Below are 21,536 nucleotides of genomic sequence, written 5' to 3'. Positions count from 1 at the left end.
ATATTACATAAAACTAATTTTAATAAATCTTGCTTTCCATTAAAACCTGAGATGAGAAAATTTTTTAATACTAGTGTGTAATAAAATATAATTCTGGATAGATAAGTAATTTACTGACACATTTTAAGGGACAAATGAGAAATTTTTGGTAACTAATATTGTTAGGAGTCAAAATACAAAACTGAGTTCTGTTTCACAAACTCACTATGTATAATCAACTAGACTAAATATTAGACAATAAAAAGTTAGTTTCTGATTGCTATCCCTCAATAAGATTTTAGGAAGAGAAGCAAACATATATACAGGGAAACTGTAACTCCGCGTAATTAGTCCCAAACGTGTGGTACAAAGGAATCAGAATTAGAGAATAATTTCTGATGGTTATCAGCTGAAAAACTTATGAGTGGATGGATTTCCTAGAGAGTGAGTAAGGATGGAAGAGTCCCGAATTAACTAAATTATGGCAAAAAAAGACCTTTTACTTTTAATTGATTGTGAACAGATGTGGCTATTTTAAAAAAAGAACTAGTTTTGTATTAGATTGAGTTGGCTGAAATATTGTGTTGGTATCAATGAAGATAAAATTTCTATTGCCTCCTACTATAGTTACATGATATCTAAGGAACTATATTCTGCTTTGTATGTTGTATTATAAGGAGGACTTTAACAAACTTGAGTTTATCCAGGGAAGGCAGTCAGGGTGAAGAAGAGTTTGAAACAGTTCTGTGAACAACAGTTGATATGTTTGAAGTTTAATCTGTAAAGAAATGTTTTATTGGTTGGGGGATGTAACAGTCTTCAATTTCTTGAAGGGCTGGCCCCTAACTTAATATATCAAAGTAACGGGGAGTCAGATACTTGCCCTAAATATTGCAGAGCTTTCTCCTCAAAGGAATTGTTAAAATTGGAATGTATTATCTTTCAAAGTAGCAAGTTAGAAATAAATGTTCAAGCAAATTCTAGGAGACTTCCTAAGAAATTAAAAAGATTTACTAGACCTGGGTCCTCCCTGTCATTTCTTTGTCATTCTCTCATTATGTTGTTGAGAAAGTCACTTACCTGCAGGGCCTCCCCAAACTAGAGAGTTGAATAGTGGTAGATTCTGAATGGGTTTTAGACCCAAGGAATTTTTTTTATTTCTTTAAGGGAGGAACTGGTATAAAGTTGCAGACATTTATTGTGTTAGGATATTTTAAAACAGACAACAAAAAATCCTATTGTCTGCTCTTATTTTCATTTCATGAAAGAAAGGACATTTAGACACAATGAGAGTAAGTAAGACAGGGTAAAGCAAAGTGGTTTCCAAGGAAGTGCAATTGGCAATTCATATTTTCTCTAATGACCAGTTAATTCTTTGCTGTGGGATTGTCACGGGTCTGAGTTTGGAAAGTAGTGTGTTGGAGTTGCTAGACTGGAGGACCTCGTAAGTTCTCATCTGACTCTTCACACCTTTGTATGTTTTATTCTTAACTGTTACTGAAGAGGTACTAGTCTGGGCTCTGGAGCCAGACTGTCTGAGTTTGAATCCTGGCCCAGATTGTTAGTAGGAGTATGACCTTGGGCAAGTTCCTTAATTTCTCTGTGCTTTAGTTTCTTGGCAAAAATACAAATAAAAAGGTTATTATCTCTTAGAGCTCTTGTGATGGTTAAATGAGTTAATAACATATTCAGTACTTAGAACAGTGCCTGGCCCAGAGTAAGTAACTGTTGTCTCTTACTATGTTATTACTTGATGCAAAGTTTTATTGAACTATCACAATGGATACTAAAAGATACAAAAATGTATCACTCTTTCTAGATAACTCAAAATCCCAAGAAGAAATTGTCAGTCTTGAATCACCACTTTATAAGACACCCATCAAAACACTTTGAGGAAAATCCAGCAATCATTTCTGACTTAACAGGTTGGTGGTAATAACATGTTTTTATTTTTAATCGAGTTTTATTTTTAGGTAAATTTATTAGCAAAGTCTTTGCAACTGTGGTACTTAGCTACTATAATTTTATTATGTTTTATTAATTTCTCTGTGGTGGTTTCTTTTTTTTTTTTAATTTTTATTTATTTATTTTTTATCTTCTTTTTAGTGTTCCAGAATTCATTGTTTATGCACCACACCCAGTGCTCCATGCAATACGTGCCCTCCATAATACCCACCACCAGGCTCACCCAACCTCCCACCCTTCGCCCCTCCAAAACCCTCAGATTGTTTTTCAGAGTCCACAGCCTCACATGGTTTGTCTCCCCATCCAATTTCCTCCAGCTCCCTTCTCTCCATCTCCCCATGTCCTCTGTGTTATTTCTTATGCTTCTGTGGTGGTTTCTTAGGTTCTTGATTAAGGAAGAGAAAAAAGAGAAACAATTTTATAAGATGTTGCTGATAAAAATTTTGTTCTGAAAATAACCTGACAAGTACAAAGTTTTAAAGTTAGAGTTAATTGTTGCTATTTCCTGACAGTCACATAAAATACTGTAATTATTTTTAACTAAAGTTTTCAGTATCAGTCATTTTTCAGTCTTCTTTTAGTTTAATAGCATATCATTTGCTGTTAATATAATAACTGTTATATTCAGTTTGGAAAATAATTTCTTTTTTATTGATACTTCCTTTGAGGAAAGGCACCAAATAAATTTAAAATTTAAAATGCTTTACTTGGGGAGCGACTGGGTGGCTCAGTCGTTAAACATGTGCCTTCAGCTCAGGTCACCATCCCAGGGTCCTGGGTTTGAGCCCCACATCGGGCTCCCTGCTTGGTAGGAAGCCTGCTTCTCCTTCTCCCATTCTTTCTGCTTGTGTTCCCTCTCCTGTTGTGTTTCTATCTGTCAAATAAATAAAATCTTCAAAAAAAAAAGCTTTACTTGATGTGAATGCTAACAGTGATAAGCACAGATAACATCTTACTAGCTTTCTTATTTTTTCTTTTTTTTAAATTTAATTTTATTTTTTCATGTTCCAAGATTCATTGTTTATGCAACACACCCAGTGTTCCATGTAATACGTGCCCTTTGTGATACCCACTACCAGGCTCTTACTTTAAAATAGCCATTGTTCAGGAAATCACATCTTTTTCAGATCCTTTTGTAATTGAGAAGTATTTCATGAGCATTCAATAAAAGGAATAGTTAAATATTTAAAAAGCAAGCCAAATTCATTTCCTTTACCTTAGGGACATCTATGTGGGTTCCAGTGAAAGTATCCAAATGGACCTATGTGGCTTATAATGTAAGTATACCATCAATAGATTAAAAAAATTTTTTTCCAAAAACATTTTGGTATTTATCTTTAAAAAATTAAAGACTTTTGGGGAACCTGGGTGGCTCAACTGGTTGAACATCTGACTTTGGATCTAAGCTCAGGTCTTGATCTCAGGGTTGTGAGTTCAAGCTCTGCATTGGGCTCCTCGCTGGGCATGGAGCCTACTTAAAAAATAATAATAATAAAAAATACATAAATAAAAGTTAAAGTCTCTTTTAAAAAGATAATTACATATATTTTTCCATATTAAAACAATGATAATTCCTTAATATCTTGTTAATGTTCAGTTTTCCAGTTTTATCATAACTGTTAAATTTTTTCTTTTTCATTGTTAAATGAGAATACATATAATATCCACATATTGTCATTTGTTGATATGTCTCTTATTGCTCTTTTAATCTCTCATACTTCCTCTACTGCTTTTCTTTCCTTGAAGCTTATTTGCTGAAAAAACAAGTCATTTGTCCTATAGAGTCGCATACAGTCTTGACTTTGCTGATTGTATTCTTTCAGTACCATTTAGTATATTCCTTTGTCTGCTTTTTTCCTGTAACTTAGTACTTGGATCAGATTCATTTGCTTGATCAGATTCAGTTTTTGTTCTGGCTGGACTGTCTTCTTTTTTTTTGATGTTAACAGCTGTTGATGAAGTGTCATTAATTAATTTAGGGGATGCAAAAATGGTGGTACTCTAATTCAGTTATTTTTTTTATTAACTGAAACATTACTGGGAAATTTCATATCTACTAAATTTATCAAAAGTGGAACATAGCAGAAAAGGAGAAAATTAAAATTGCTTGGGTCTTTGGATCTTGTATTTACTGGTTTTCAGTAATAGCGAGTTGGCTCACAAACCTTTTCTACTGGTGATCATAAACAGTTTTGGGTTTTTTTTTCCCTAGTATTATTATGAACTCATCTTCTAAACATGTTTCTATCTAAAATATTAAAATTCTTCTGTCTTTGACCAGTGGAAGTCATTTCAAGTTAGGCTCCTGAATCCTTTTGGTAAAGCTACTCTTTAGTTGTCTTTCTTTAATAGTTTCTTCACTACCGTTTCTTCGCTACCTAATATGAGAAGATGTTTAAGCTCATTTTGTACATTTCCTGCCCCAGATCTTGAATCAGCTTTTTCTCTAAGGAGCTCTTTCTGTTATTGGGGAAATGGTGTCTAAAAACCATAATTTGGACACTAGAGATGTTTATGACTAGTGGGTTAGCATTTCTAGGCCTTTTCGGTTGACAGAGCTAAGAAATGTATTTTATGTTGATCATTAGGCCAAAACTCAAACCTAAACAAAAAACATGCCTTTATACTGCTATTTCTAAGACATACTCAGGACTACAGGGTCCCTGATATCCCTAACTTAAATCTGTATCTTCTTCCCACTCCTAGAATATTGGAGAATACCTCAACAACACCAAGAATGATAACATTAGAATAATTTTTGCTTTATCTGTATATTTAAATGATGAAATTATCTACTCTTAATGGTTTTATTATGTTTTCCCTCTTTTTTTTTTTTTTTAGGAATCTGATAAGATATATTTTACATTTCCTCTTGCAAATCATAGAAAAATCTACACTCATGTCTATTGTCAGAGCACCATGCTGGTAAGATAATTGGTACATTTTATGTAAATCTAAAAGTCTCTTTTTAACATTCAACTAATCTAAGATCTCTTCTTTAGCTATGAACTATTATTAAATCTAATAAGTTGAAAAATATTGTCTAAAACAGTTTTGATTGAAAAGTATTAATCAAAATATTTCTATAACTGATAATTTACTTCTAAATTATACTTTTGGCTCTAGTTCAGGTCTTTCACCCTGTTTTTCTACCTTACTTAGAATCTTTAGGATGAAGGAATTCAGTTCAAATATCCTTATTTCTTTTTAATGAATACTTACTATCAGGTATTGTCAAAAAATGTGTCACATGCTATATCATGCCTTTGTTATATTTGGAATATTTAAGTAATTTTTTTTTACTTTTATTTTTTAATAATTTAATTATTTGTCAACATTTCTTACTCTCAGGAACTTGTTTCTCCATTTGGGTTCTTTTCCCTCTTCCTGGATTTTTTTTTTTCCCCCAAGTTTCTTCACTTTGTATTTGTGTTTTTCATAATTTCTTTCTTCTTCTCCCTTTTGTTGGGTTATTTGTATTCTTTAGAACTAGAATCTGTCACTTAGTTGGTAGACAACTGCCATTTGATATATAGTAAAGTCTTTAGAAATGCTAGACAGGCATTGTGGGCTACGTGCTAATGAATCCTAATTTTAGTGGGATGACCAAAGTTTTTCATCTCTCACAGAGACTAGCATCTCTCTGCCTAAAATCTGGATGGGCAGTTTATCTCAAGAGAATCTGGCCCTTAGACTGTTGGCTTAAAATATCTAAACTCAGTTAATACTAAATTCCAAATCAGAATGTCAGTATTATGGTGAGAAAAATCCTTGCCAAAGTTCAGATTCTCCATTTGGCTTATTGGGGGATCCCTTTTCTATAATTAAGGTCCATAGGTATTAATTAGCAGAAAGTTATGTGGTGAGTTTTAAAAATCTTTTCAATTTGTATTACAGAAGTTTTCAGCCATATAAAAGTAGAATATAATAATAAAAGCTCACATAACTATCATATAGCTTTAACAGTTATCAACACTGCCATTTTTATTTATCCCTTTTTCACTTTTTTTTGACTGAAGGATTTTTAAAGCAAATTCTAGGCATTTAATCATTTCATCTTTAAATACTTCAGTGTGCTTTCTAGCAGATAAGGATTGTGCATGTTAATTATAATATCATTATTTCATCCAACAAAATTAATTATTAATTCCTTAATATCATGTGATATCCAATCCATGTGCAGTTGCCCTCTGTTCCGTTAAATTCTCTGAGTTAGTTTATGTGAATGGTATCTTTAATAATAAACTAATGGTAGCTTATTCTCATGGTATCTTTTAAAAAAAAATTTATGTATTAGAGTGCATATAAGAGGGGGAGAGAGAGAGCATGCGGGTGAGGGGCAGAGGGAGAGGGAGAAGCAGACTCCCCACTGGGCAGGGAGCCTAATAGAGCTCAATCCCAGGACCCCAGGTTCATGACCTGAGCCGAAGGCAGACACTTAACGTACTGAGTCATCAGATGCCCCTCTTGTGGTATCTTTTAACATGTATTTTTATCCCTTATGTTTTCTTTACTTCCACTTTAGAGACCTAAAGACTTAGCAGTAGACTCAGGTGTTAAGCATGATCTATCCTATATAAAGTTCCTAATCAGGTTTCGACCTATTGAGGGCATCATTTTATACTGTAGATAGGTTTCTCTTTAGATCTATTATATAAATTTTTATGACCAAGTAGCATTTTCTTTTCTGTATACTTTAGGAAGTTGGCAATTCTTGAGTGACTTTTTCTAAGATTTTCAGAGCTTTTTTCCCCCCCAAAGATTTCATTTATTTATATGACAAAGCGAGAGAGATCACAAGTAGGCAGGGAAGCAGGCAGAGAGAGAGAGGGGAAAGCAGGCTCCCTGCTGAGCAGAGAGCCTGATGCGGGGCTTGATCCCAGGACCCTGAGACCATGACCTGAGCCAAAGGCAGAGGCTTAACCCACTGAGCCACCCAAGCACCCCTTCAGTACTATTTTTATAATTAGTTAGAGATGCTTGCTAGATGACCTGAAATTGTTCTTTTGACACCTTACAGATTATATCAACATGGTGTTTTAGGGTGGGCTTGAATAATATGTTTTCAATTTTTTGATGAATAAGTCAAAATTCCCTATACATGGAAGTATAAAGAGTATAAAATATTGACACCTTGCATATTAAGGGCTGTCCTTGAAGACAGGCTCCCTTAGTAGCTGCAAAACCCATTACAAAAGTGGGTGGAACTTGAGAGCTCACTAGATTTTTCTTGTCTAAGCTATGCAGATCTTTTCTTTTGCCTTGCTTTATATGTTACATTATTGTGGGAAACACAGTTATCTTATATAGGAGTCATATAAGTATTTTGCCAGCAATAAAGAGCAGACAAATTCCACATTATTTTTCATTTATTTCCTTTCAGCTTCCTTGTCTATATTCTTGGAAAATGTCTTCAAGTTGTATTTAACCTTCATGAGGGCAGAGACCATGTCTGCCTCATTCATCATTTTTTTCCTTGAAGGCTTGGCATAATTACATGGCTCTAGAATAGACTTTATAAATATTAGTTGGATAAAAGGATTGATATCTTTTTCATTATCCTCTCTGTTTATTAAGGAAAGTTTTATGTAGCTAATATGAGCAGTATTTCTTACCTTCTTGTATCTTGGTGTAGGGTTTTAGTAGTTGGATCTTCAGATCTTGGAACATCACTCTTTTTCCTTAAAAGTTGCAGTGAATGGGGCGCCTGGGTGGCTCAGTGGGTTAAGCCTCTGCCTTCAGCTCAGGTCATGATCTCAGGGTCCTGGGATCGAGCCCCGCATCAGGCTCTCTGCTCAGCAGGGAGCCTGCTTCCCTCTCTCTCTCTCTGCCTCCCTCTCTGCCTACTTGTGATCTCTCTCTCTGTCAAATAAATAAATAAAAATCTTTAAAAAAAAAAAAAAGTTGCAGTGAAGGTCTTTGGTCATACTGCTCTTAAATGACTGAATATAGGTATGTAATATTGTTAAAATACCACTACCATCTCTGCGACATTCCCGTGGTACCCTGATAAAGTAATAACTAGCTTTGTCTTGAGCCTTGCAGTTGTGCTCCAATCCAAACACATTCTCAGTTACATAGAAGTTTTACCTGATAGTCAAATGAGAACTCAAATGATAAACGTTAAGATATACTTAGATTAATTGCTATTTTTAATGGACTCTGGATTTTTTTTTCTGTTTGTATAAAAGTCGACTACTAGGTGTTCATTTTCTATATTTACTTAAAATTTAGTTACTTTTCTATGTAATTACCTAATTAAAGCATGGACATTGCTGAACTCTGTAGGGGTTGGTTCAGAAATTAGAATACCTTACCCAGTATGCTATGGAGATGTCACTCTTTCTCTTACTGCTGCTCTAGGTTACTTGCTTTACCTATCGATGCTGACATTAGACTTCTTTACCTGCCCTTTACCTATATGACTTTTGAGAACAGCTTGCAAATGTTTCTAAATAATGCTATTTTATGTTTCCATCATGCCTACTAATCCTATCATATAACCGTAAAATGTTAAGCTGCCTATTTTATGTAATTATTTTCTATAATATTTAGTGTGCTTTGTGTTATTAATCAACAGGATACAAATAGTTGGATTTTTGGCTGCATAAACAGCACTTCTATGTGGTAAGTCTTTTGAACCTAAGGGCCTCAATTGTTCATTTTTCTCAATATGAATAATACAAATCATACTTATTAGAGATTTATTTATTTTAGAGAGTGAGAGAGAAAGAGGGAAGCAGGGGTATTGGGGAGAGGCGAAGGGAGAAGGAGAGGGAGAGAATCTCAAGCAGACTCCTTGCTGTGCGCAGAGCCTGATATGGGGCTCGATCCCATCACCCTGAGATCATGACCTGAACCAAAATCAAGAGCCTGAGCCACTCAGGCACTCCTAAATCACACTTTTTAGAAAGCTTCATACATTCTTAAACCATTTTGCGGCTACATTACATTATAATAGCATTGATTTTGAATGAAAAATAAAGGAAATTAACATATCAGTAGTTATTTGCAAACATTAAAATGGTTTCTAGGGAAAACAATTTTTTTGTATCCAAAAGGACTGTATGGATAAGAGTATATTGGATTAGACTTACTGGACTTTGTCATTAGAACTTTCTCTGATAGGTCTGTAGGTGGTTATGTTTTTCTCTGAAGCTTATTTATAATTTATAATGTTTTAATACATTTGTCCTTTAATTAAATTTCATATTTATTTTGAAGCCGGCAAGGGATTGATTTATCATGGAAAGCTGAACTGCTGCCAACAATTAAGGTAAATTATGGCTTTAGAATTTTAATATTCAGGTGAAAAAATAATAAAAAATTCTTGAGTCTATAAGTATTTTAGAATATGGTCTTTTGTTAATTCATTTATGTATTAAATGAACTTGAGATTTGCTAACATACAGTTTAAAAATATTTTCTTTGGAAATACATTTTAATGGAGAATAACATGTAGTGTTTTTCTTTAATGTGTAGAGATAACTATAAGTTAACAGTCCTCTAAATAAAATTTGATCTGTATATTATAACATCATACCAAGAGTTAGATAAATTTTTTAAAATTTATTTTGAGGGTATGTTTGGAATGATCTGTCTTAAAATAGAAGGGTAGTAGTTTGAGTTTTGGGTAGAGGACCTACAGTAGGAAAGCGAGCCTCTCAAAGAGATGCAAAGTAATTTTTCTGGATCTATTTCAACATCACTTTGTGGTCAGATACTTGGATAACTCTACTTTATTTTGTACTCCATGGGATTTATTTAATAATTGTTTGTGATTTCCTTAAGTAACTCTGATAGGTCAGTAAGTCTTTTATAAAACAATATCATTGAGAAATCAGTTCTAAAATTTGAGGGAAATACATGTTCTGATTTCTAAGTTGTGTTTATTATAACTCATAATCTTATACCAGGAGTGATAATTTTCAGTCTTCAAATATTTTTTCATGATGAATACTAGTCTCATAAACTTGAAAGTGAAGCCAGTCTGGTTGGTCTCAGTCATCTTCCAGTCCAGTTCAGTTATTTATTTATCTGTATAGTCAACTGCACTATACTCACAGAGAGGATTGATGATATAATGAATAATTGCAAGTTACTTCACACTGGATTCTGGAGTGGTTGCAGTTATATTTTCTGTTACCTCAGTTGTCCTTATTTTGTGTGTATTCATTCATATAGCTTTTGTATTCAAGAGATAAACATTGTGGGAAAGTGATTAGATTCATATGAGCATTTTAAATGTCTGTCACTGATTCTATCCTAGCCTTTTAGGCAGGAGCAAAACAAACAAAAGTAGTACAATATACTTAATGATAATCATTCACAAATCTTTCCTTAAATTTCCAATTTCGATAATATATCCTAGCTAATCTATAATTTAAGAGTTAGGAAGAAATAAATTATTAAAATCCTGATAGAATGCTACTTTGCTCCTATTTTTAAAAAGTTACCTCTTAAATAATAAAATCCTATGTATATTTTTAATCTCAAGGATTCAACAATGTATTAATCTAGTTCTAGACCCTGTGTTATTTCTTCTAAATGTTAGAAACAGCTGTCAAAACAGCAGAACAAGCTGTTCCAGCTGCTTATACTTTTATTTATTTATTTAAGATTTATTTATATCAGACAGAGAGAGTCTCAAGCAGGTTCCCTGCTAAGTGGGGAGCCTGATACAGGGCTCGATCTCATGACTCTGCAATTATGACCTAGTCAAAACCAAGAGTCGGATGTGCAGATCATGACCTGAGCCAAAATCAAAAGTTGGACACTCAACTGACTGAGCCACCCTGGCACCCAACTGCTGCTTGTTTTTTTTATTTTTGTTTTTTTTTAAGATTTTATTTATTTATTTGACAGCGATCACAAGTAGGCAGAGAGGCAGACAGAGAGAGAGGAAGGGAAGCAGGCTCCCTGCTGAGCAAGAGAGCAATCCCAGGACCCTGGAATCATGACCCAAGCCAAAGGGAGAAGCTTTAACCCATTGAGCCACCCAGGTGCCCTGCTGCTTGCTTTTTTTTTTTTTTTTAAAGATTTTATTTATTTATTTGACCGAGAGAGATCACAGTAGGCAGAGAGGCAGGCAGAGAGAGACGAGGAAGCAGGCTCCCCGCTGAGCAGAGAGCCCGATGTGGGGCTCGATCCCAGGACCCTGGGATCATGACCTGAGCTGAAGGCAAAGGCTTAACCCACTGAGCCACCCAGGTGCCCCTGCTGCTTGCTTTTTATAGTGAGTGCTGAAGGAGGTTGTCAGATAGCATTAAAAGCCTACTGAAATTTAGAGGGGGGAAGATGGGAGAAAGATGTTTAGAAAATAAGAATTACAATATTCTGCAAACTTAGGTATTCATAGCAGATGAGGATTATAATTAATAAACATAAATAAATTTCTCCATTTTAATGAAAATCAAAATTATATGTGTTAGCCACTTCTAAAAAGGACACAAAGTTATTTTGAAATCAAGTTGAAGAGAAAGAAAAGATTAAAGTGAGAAGATTTTATGAATTTTATTCATATTCATAACATTGCAACAAAAGTAGTGTCAGGTGACACTCATATCACTCTTAGCATTGTTGCTGACTGAACTGATAGTAAATAGCAGACGCCAGCAAAGCACCTGTAAATTCAGTTTTTAAATACCAATCATATGGAATTTTTCTGTCATGGGTACTGTGAAGAAGTTTCTGAAAACCCAAAGCACAACAAGCCAGGAATTTGAACTGATATGAGAAAACTACCTTGTTGCCGTTTTATCTTAATCATTTTAGTACCATAGTTTTGCTCTGTGTATCAAAACCTGGTATTTGATTTCCTGTGTGTGTTATTTCATCATTAAGGGTATTTTACCTTTAAAACACTGAAAAATTTCCAAACTTCATATTAATCTTACCTGTCAATCTAACAAGTTCATGAATATGATTATATTGTCAACTTCCTACTGATATTATAACTTTATAGGAACTTTATAAGGAAATTTTTTTTGACTCTGTTAACCTTTTTAAAGTATTCTAATCCTAACAAAAAAATTCTTGAGGAAAAAAAGTATTTTTGAGAATAAATAACAGGCTAGTAGAGTGGATAGCCACACAGAGTAACCAAGGTTCTTTCTAATTATCTTTCATAGTGTCTACTCTCTGTTCCTTGGTCTCAGTTGCCTGTCAGTGTCATTTGTGAGGCCCTTTTAAGGCCTTTTAATTTACATTAGAATGGATTAAGTCTGTTGCTGAGGCTTTGGCAAGTAAGTTGAGGTGAAGCCTCCTAGGTTAGAAAATACTCCCCGTGGATCTGGTCAGGTTGTCAGCCACTGGCTCGTGGTTCTTCAGCTTCAGCACCTCTGTTCACCTTGCCCACACAGGTGTTCCTGAAGAACACTGGAGAAAGTTAACTGCAGAAATTTCTTTTTTTTTTTAAGATTTTTATTTATTTATTTGACAGAGAGAGACACAGGGAGAGAGGGAACACAAGCAGAGGGAGTGGGAGAGGGAGAAGCAGACTCCCCATGAATTGGGGAGACCAGCTTGGGGCTCGATCCCAGGACCCTGGGATCATGACCTGAGCTGAAGGCAGCGGCTTAACCCACTGAGCCATCCAGGTGCCCCTATTTTTAATTTTAATTTTTATTTTTTTTAAGATTTTAATTATTTGACAGAGATCACAAGTAGGCAGAGAGGCAGGCAGAGAGAGAGGAGGAAGCAGGCTCCCAGGAAGCCTGATGAGGGGCTTGATCCCAGGACCCTGGGATCATGACCTGAGCTGAAGGCAGAGGGTTTAACCCACTGAGCTACCCAGGTGCCCCAAAGATAGATTTTTATTTGATAAGGTGCTTTACTAGTTTTATTGTGTCTTCATGTCATTTACTGAGTAAGTTCCACGGGATGATAATCATATATATCATTAGATAGCAACTCTTTACTGCTTCAGCTAGATCAGAATCATTTGAGATTAAGTTGCAACTCTTCATTATTTTTAGCATTCATTTATTCATCATCTCTTGAATACTCTTTGTTGTATGCTAGCTACCAAAATAAATGTAGAAATCATATTGTAATGTTATAAAAAGCAAATGGACAAATTATAAAAGATATCAAATCTGGAAATAATTATATAAAATAATTATATGTAGTATTAAATGTCATTTGTTTTACATGAAGTGATACAGTTCAAGGAATATTTTTGGCAGTCCATATTTACAAAATGTTAGGAATTTGAGTTTAGGATTATTGATCTGAAAATGTAAACATGGATATTTTATGAGGTACTGAATATAAAGTGTGAAATCAGTTTTTTAAAAACCAATTAATTAATAAATAAGTATTTATAATTTCTTTGAACATGTTTTATGTTCTGTATACCTTTAGAAATAAAATCAGCTTTTTATATCCTTTTTTTTCTTTTTCTTTTTTAGTCTCTGACGTTAAGACTTCAAGACTATCTATCTTTGTCTCATCTTGTTGTTTATGTACCATCTATTCATGGAAGTAAGGTAACAAATGGATTAAGGTTGTTTTCAGAATGTTTAGTGGATACTCATGCTAAATTTTTAAGTTATTTTTGGATGAATTCTTTGACATAATGCTTATCTAAAACAATGACCAGTTTGGTGAAGACTGTTAAATCATTAAGATCATCTACTCTAACTTGAACTAAGCAGAGTAAACCCAAACCTCTGTGTTCAAAGTGGGAACATACTTTATGTATTAATCTTACAAAATTATTGAGTACCCTTTTATGTGCAAGACTCTGTGCCAGGAATTATAGGAGGCAAACAAATGAGGAAGACATGAATCCTATTCTCAAAAAACTACATACTGTTGGGTAGGGGGAGAGAAGCATTTGGAAGCAGAGGGAAGAGTGAGAATAAAAGAGGTACCCCCAAATATACAACAAATCAGAATATAGCAAATAAATGAAAGGTTTAAGAAGGGAAGATATCTCTGAATGGTGGAATGAGGAAAGGCTTTATTATGAGGTGATATTTTAAATTTCCTTAAAGGATAGTTAAAAGTTTTTATGCGTAACATAAACTTTGTAGACCTGTGCCATCCAATATGGGAGCTACTGGCACATGTGGCTATTTAAATGAAAAGCAATTAAAACTAATAAAATTCAGCTCCTTAGTTATATTAGCTAAATATAATACTATATTAGCTAAATATAAAATAATACTATTTAGCTAATACTATATTAGCTAAATATAAAATAATACTAGTCACCACATTCCAGGTGGTCACTAGTAACAACACTATATGAAGTTACAATGTCCAGCACTGCTGGGACAAAGAAACCATGAGATCCAAGCATGGAAGTGTGAATGTGTGAGATATGTATGGAACAGTGAATAAGTAAATAGAAATTTAGAAAAGATGGCCACCATGGGAAGGATAATAGTGGAAGAAAAGTCTGGGAAAGTAGTTCATGGCCATACCCTCAAGGACCTGGACTGTAAGATTTAGGACTTCCTAGAATTCAGGAGTTAGTTAGGCAGCTGAAAGATTTTCACTGTAGTTGAAGTGGGATCAGAGCCATTTTGGAAGATGACTCGTTTATGGTGTGCATGGATTAGAAACAGACGAGCTGCTGAATAAGGGGTTATGAGAGCTTGAACTAGGGAAGTGGGAGTAGAAATAAAAGGTTGGTGATTTTTGAGAGAAGTTGTGGGAGAGGGAAGCAAGAAGACAGGGGTAAAAACCTTCTACTTCCCTTTCCACATTTCACCTAACAAACATCTTTCAGTATCTCTCCTAAGTGTTCCTGTTCTCCTTTTCATGACTCAGCCAGATAACTTCTTAATTCCATGACACTTTGTTTATAACTTCTTGGAGGAATTATGCTGAATTATAATTTATTTGTTTATCTCTCTATTACCATAACCATATTGTAAATTCTTTGGGATTAAGACCAGATAGATTTTATTCTACTGTGCATCCTCATCCTTTAGCAACTCACTACCATGTAAGTGTTCAAAAAAATAGTTCTTTAATGAGAAAATTGTCGAGATTTGAGGGCAAAATCATTAGGAAAATTTTAAAGATACAGGGAAAAGGGGATGTAGTTGGGAGTTAACGCAAAGACTAAATCTCACAAGTACCTTATAATGAATACATTGTGTTTTGTTTTGCTTAGCTCAAGTGAAAGGTAATTCACCATCTTCAATTCTAAAAGCTCTCTTTAGGGGTTTTTTCTGTTTTTCTGTCAGGTAAGCTGGTTTCGAATGAATTTAAACATCTTTCCCAAACTTGGAAAGGCCCTGTCTCGTTATTCCAAGAAACTAACGAGCCTTTCACAAATAGCCAGCCTTAGCAGCCGAATGAATATTTAATATATCTTAATGTTCTTTGAAAAGTAATGCTTGCTGACTCTACTGTTGCATACCCAGTCTCGCAAGGATGTTAATTTAGGCCTTTTATAATTTCTGCACATCTGTTATAAGATATGTAGAATGGTTTCTCAGGATACATATATTTAAATAGATAGCTTGAAAATTTTTTGTAGTCAACTCATAATACAGTTTTCAAAATGCAAATATGAAATTACTTGCATTTTTTGATGACAGAAAACAAAATAATTTCATTAGAAAGAGACAGATCCTCAAATTATTTTCTTGGGTATGGGTTTATTCCAAAAAGGGAGTAGCCAAATTTTTGAAGCAATAATAAAAATTGTATTATTTTAAATACCTATACAAAGCGATTTAAAATTGATTCTCTGTCTCAGGCGATTTCTCACCCAAAAGTGCTTTGTAAAAATATAGTCTTGTTCAGTAGATGATTGTTCTAACTTTGTAACAGCTGTTTTCTATAAGGAAAAATAATTGTTGGCCTTTTAAGTATAGAAGGGTAGATAAAAGCAAATCCCCTTAACAAGTTTTTCCTTTTATTCTCAAGATGTGTACTGTAGTCAGATAGCATATTCCCACATCTCTTTTTGACTTTCAGAAACAAAAAAATCCACCCAAGAGGCAAACAAAATAACAATTGCTTTAAGCACAATCCAATGTATACGTATTGGAAAAAACTAGGATAAACCTCATTGGCTTTCTTCTTCCTCTAGACAGCAGTCTACTTGCTAGCTACAATTTGGCATCAGATTAATTTGTTCTCCAGCTCCTATAGATCAAAGCAATTTGGTTTCCTTACGGAGATTATTCTAATGAAACCATTCTTACTGCAGTCAGCTTAGGGCAAAGTTCCTTATACCATTGTAGAAATGTTATTACATAAGAAATGTCATTACAAAACATCGTAATCATGCACATGTCACATTTTAGTTTTACTTTTTTAAAGATAGCATTTTTTTCATGCTTCGTACATAGTAAACCTTTTTTTCCATTTATTCTAATTCCTGTTTAGCTTAAAATAATCTTATACAAATAACTTTAGCCATCTGTAGATAAAAGACAGTATGTCCATCTCCAAGTCTTTTGTTGTCTAATTAGAGTGTTGGAGATACATAATTAATATGGGATTTTTAAAAATTAAAATTCAAAATCATATTTCTTTTTTACTATGAAAATGTTGATTTTTATCTCAATCTCTAATTAATCTTGAGTTAACCTTGATTCTTAATGCTTTGACCCATCCTTTAAAGTCCTTCTTCTATAAACACCTGAAATTAACTAGAAGGAAAGTGGACTGTATAGCAGCTGTTGTACAAATGATCCTGTAATAATTTATTAAGTTAAGCTTGTTCATCAGATTTTCTTAGCTTAACATCTCTCCTTGAGTAATTATTGCCATCTAAGTATAGCCAGAGTGAGAATGTGATAGGTAATAACTTCTCCAAAGCTGGTTTATTTATAGACTTTTATCCACTCAAACATTGAGTGAAGGTATTTTACTATACATTTAATTCTATTTTTTTCTAAAAAAACAATGTTTTATATTTTAGTTTGTTGTAGATTGTGAATTCTTTAAAAAAGAAACACGATCCATTCAGCTTCCTGTAACTCATCTTTTTTCCTTTGGTAAGTACTTTGATTTTAGAAGCCTTAAGAATTTCTTTTTTTTTTTTTTTTTTAAGTAGGCTCCACACCCAGCATGGAGCCCAGAACAGGGCTTGAACTCAGGACCCCAAAATCAAGACCTGAGCTGAGGTAACAGTTGGATGGTCAACCGACTGAGCCACCCAGGCATCCCAGGAATTAATTTTATTTTTAACAGAGTTCTTATTTATTTTGCCAGTCAGTTGCAATAATGAAGAGCCTGTAACTTTATATATTGTGTATTTCAAGTTTAGTTCTTAGAATAGCCATATCATGTGTTCCAGTGGTTTGATTGTTATTTTAATAGTGGGCTAGAGGTCACCTTCTGAGAAGTGAAATTTAACTTTCTCCCTGGTCATACACATTTGCAAGTAATCGTGTGTATGTGTGTGTGTGTGTGTTTGGTGGTCTTCCATGAATTTATACTGCATGTTGGCCCTTTTAATAAAATGTTCATTATAAGGTATAAATTGCTGTCTGCCCTTGGAAGTTTCAAGATTTCTCCAAATATTTTCCCCATTTTTTTTTAAGATTTTATTTATTTATTTGACAGACAGAGATCACAAGTAGGCAGAGAGGAGGGGGGAGAAGCAGGGTTCATGCTGAGCAGAGCCTGATGCAGGGCTCGATCCCAGGACCCTGAGATCATGACCTGAGTTGAAGGCAGAGGCTTAACCCACTGAGCCAGCCAGGCGCCCCCCATTTTTTTTTTTATTGTGGTAAAATACATGTAATTAAATATGCCTTTAAATTTTATTTTGAAATAATTTTGAGCACTCAGAACAGTTACAGAAAGAGCACGGGGTTCTATATCCTTCATTTACCTTAATGTAAAAAATGCAGTTGTCAAAACTAAGAAATTATTATTCGTACAACATTGTTAACTAAATTACAGGCTTTTTTTGGTTTTCATCAGTTTTTCCACCAGTGTTCTCCACATTCCCACATTGCATTCAGTTGTCATGCCCTGTTTATCTCCTCTAATCTTTGAGAGTTCCTCAGTTTTTCCTTGTCTTTTATAATTTTGACATATTTTGAAAATTACTTGTAAGCTATTTTGTAAAATATCAGATACTTGGATTTGTCTAATGCTTTCTTATGATTAGATTACAGTTGTGCATTTTTAGCAAGCATACCACCAGAGCTATGTGTACTTCTCATTGTATCCTATGGATGGACATGTGATATCACTATGTCTAATTACTAATAATGTTAACCTTGATTCCTTGGTTAAGGTAGTATCTTCCAGGTTTCTCCACTGTAAATTTATTTGTTTCCTGTTTGTATTTAATAAATGTCTTGGGGGAGCTACTTTGAGAATGTTTCAGTACCCTTTTATCTTCAAAATAACCCACTAATTTTAGCATCCATTGGTTCCTCTAGTCTGAGGCAGTTATTACTGGTATTCTGTATTTGTTGGAATTCTTATGAAAGGAAAGTTGTCCCTTTTCCATTTATTTGCTTAGTCAAATTTTATTTATGTCTGTATGACTCATGGATATTTTTTCATTGGATTATAATTTAATATTATCATCTCATCTTTTTGCTTAAGTTGTTCCAGCTTTGGATATTGGGAGCTCATTTTAGATTGGCTCCTTGCTCTTTTGACATGGCCTATCATTAAAATATATATTTTTTAATATTCCATTTATGAAAAAAATCTGTTAACTTCAGAGCAGAAACTGTTTTAGATTTTTATCCCTCACCCACCTTTTGGCAGGGGGTAAGAAAAATACTCAGAACAATACAGAAATGATAAGTCTGAATCACTTATCTAATTAAAAATGAGATTAAAGGGGTGACTCAGTGGGTTGAGCCTCTGCCTTCGGCTCAGGTAATGGTCTCAGGGTCCTGGGATTGAGTCCCATCGGGCTCTCTGCTTAGTGGGAAGCCTGCTTCCCTCTCTCTCTGCCTGCCTTCTGCCTGCTTGTGATATTGCTCTCTCTGTCAAATGAATAAATAAAATCTTTAGGAAAAAAAAAAAAGATGAGATTAAAGACTTATAAAATGAAAGATCTACAAAGAAAGCATACCTGTTTGAAATTGAAAATATGTAGTTGACTTTTAAAATACATATATTGTAAATGTTGTCTGGAGTGTATTGAAAGAGGGTAGGATTTTTAGGAGTTCACTCCTTCATAAACAGAAATGAAAACCTATAAATTATTTTTTAATATTAAAAATGTATTAGCATTAGTTAAACACTGTTAAGCAATCAGTACTCTTTTGAAAACTGTTTGGTATTCTAAATAATACAGCACTTTCAATTCAACAGGACTGTCTTCAAGGAAAGTGATATTAAATACAAGTGGCCTGTTTTATAATATAGAACTTCTAAACTTTGGACAGGTAATTATCCTGATTATAACAAGGATTTCATTTTATCTCACTGTTTAGTTAAGCAAACAAAATAAACTTTTGTTTTTCTTGTTTTTGTTTTTGTGGTCAAACTCTTATTAGATATACCAGGCTTTTAAAATCAACGTAGTAAGCAAGTGCTCAGGAGTCAAAGGTAAGTGTATTTCTGAGAAGAATGGTATTGGTCATTTGAATAATCAATACACCTCACTCGAATTTTATATAATATTTATTTATTTTTGTGAATTAAGATTAAATTATGATAGTAGAAAAGCTGTATTTCCAAGAGATTTAACATAGACCCTTTCTTAATACTAAGTATCTTCAACGGTATCAGTTTAAATACCTACTTTTTAAAATGCTATATATATTTTTCTATCTCATTATTAATAGTAATTCAGTTTAGCTGTTTTACCAGTTTCTTAGTTTGCTCTAGTTTCCTAGTTTACCTAGTTGGTTTTTTTTGTTTTTTTGTTTTTTGTTTTTTTGTTTTTTCCTACTCTATTCTAGTTTTCTAGTTTACCAGTTTCCATATACTCTAATATCTTTTGTAAGTCTAATTAAACATTATTCAATAATTCTCAGTAATTCTTTATATCATCTAAGTCTTATTGGTTATTTTTTATGATTGGGGAACTGGTAGGTAGGTATTGTAGTAGGTTTATAACACATATTTCCCTTATATTTCCACAGAAGAAATAACTAGTATCTATAAACTTCATATTCCTTGGTCTTACGAAGATTCACTTACTATTGCACAGTGAGTATATGAAAGAATTTATCTTAAACTTTGGCCATTTTGAATAGTACATATTCTTCTTAGTTTATTTAAATCATAGTGATATTTTAATGAAACTATTTAAGTGCCTCTTAATAAAATGTACCTATCCTTTAGGTAGCATTATGTTCATAAGATAATATAATAAGACAATGTAGTATTCTTATCTAAATGATATATAATTTAAACTTTACTTGCTTGGAGCATGGACCCCTTCCTAGACTGTCATCCAATGCCTGTTTTAGATGACGGAGCATTCAAACAACTGTGATAAAATTGAAAAAATGTCCATCTATAATAACGTCTCTGACATTTGTCTTCCTCTCCATTATTTCATTGTGCTGTGCGAGGATTGATTTAGCAATGGATATTTAACAGCATTTTGTATTTGAGAATTAATATTTAAGTTATCTTTTCAGGGTACCATCTTCTACAGAAATTTCTCTGAAACTCCACATTGCTCAACCAGAAAACGACAGCCATGTAGCATTATTAAAAATGTATACATCTTCAGATTGTCAGTATGAAGTAAGTTGCATGTTTGCTTAACTTTTAAGATTTAGTTATAGAATACACAGGAAATACATTTTTATATTAACCATAGATATATGGCAATGTGGAAGCCAATAAATACATGAAATGGACTTTTATGATGCCTTAAATATTCTCCATTTTGCCTGTCAGCACCACCTCAGTATTTCCTCAGGCTGGACCATTGAAAGTATATGTCTTAATAAGTAACAGAAAATAAAATTGAGACTATAGATTAACCTTCTAAGTTTGGAGGCCCAAAGTTCAAAATTCTCTATAAATTGAAGAACATCATGAAATCAGCTGACATGGCTTTACTGCAGTAATTAAAATGATATATGTTGGTTTCCACCTTTACTGGATAAGCGTAAGACTCTTCTTTTCACTAGTTTTTTAAATCTGTTTGTCATTTATATGTGCAGTGTAGTATGCCTGCTGTGTTTGTTTTACTACCACAGTACACCTCTGCTCCAAGAGAAGGGAGATAAACTTGACTGACATATACTTTTATGGATTCATGAACTACAGGAGTCCCTCTGTATCAGAACATCGCAGGTTCTAAGGATTCCAGATTTAAGAGATTATACATTTTAATGGTGATTTCTGGTTTATGTGAAATATCTTCATTCTATTCAGTTCCTTTAAAACAACCTTAAATATTTGGGTTCTTCATTAGAATTAACTTGGGGTGGACTAGAATTGGTAGGTCAGACTGTATGTTGGCAACAAGTTTAAATGGACCTCAATTACGACTTACTTTGGATTTCATAGTATTTATTAATGCTTTAATATCTTTCTCTTTTTAACACTGAAGGATTTTATAGGGCTATAATGGTTTTTAATGTGTGCCTTCATATTTCTAATAGTGATAGCAAAAATTCCATTAATAATTCAGCTACAAATACTGCACACTAAAAAAATCCATGTTTTTATAAGTA

General features: G+C 33.6%; 1 protein-coding gene across 1 annotated transcript in view; it reads left to right on the top strand.

Moving 5' to 3' along the window:
• Positions 1–21,536, top strand: part of PGAP1 (post-GPI attachment to proteins inositol deacylase 1) — an 86,684-nt gene that overhangs the window by 30,843 nt on the left and 34,305 nt on the right. Inside the window, exons 9-19 of the mRNA XM_004772157.3 lie at positions 1,799–1,904; positions 3,166–3,221; positions 4,786–4,869; positions 8,525–8,571; positions 9,169–9,220; positions 13,356–13,433; positions 16,838–16,913; positions 19,207–19,280; positions 19,392–19,443; positions 19,983–20,049; positions 20,487–20,595. Of these exons, the coding sequence (XP_004772214.1) occupies positions 1,799–1,904; positions 3,166–3,221; positions 4,786–4,869; positions 8,525–8,571; positions 9,169–9,220; positions 13,356–13,433; positions 16,838–16,913; positions 19,207–19,280; positions 19,392–19,443; positions 19,983–20,049; positions 20,487–20,595 (801 nt within the window). The remainder of the gene's footprint in view (positions 1–1,798; positions 1,905–3,165; positions 3,222–4,785; positions 4,870–8,524; positions 8,572–9,168; positions 9,221–13,355; positions 13,434–16,837; positions 16,914–19,206; positions 19,281–19,391; positions 19,444–19,982; positions 20,050–20,486; positions 20,596–21,536) is intronic.

The sequence above is a fragment of the Mustela putorius genome, unplaced genomic scaffold (genome assembly GCF_011764305.1).
Source record: "Mustela putorius furo isolate JIRA1106 unplaced genomic scaffold, ASM1176430v1.1 tig00000275_pilon_pilon_pilon, whole genome shotgun sequence".
NCBI lineage: Eukaryota > Metazoa > Chordata > Mammalia > Carnivora > Mustelidae > Mustela > Mustela putorius.
The sequence above is the reverse complement of the archived record's forward strand: the minus strand, read 5'-3'. Positions and strand labels throughout refer to the sequence as shown.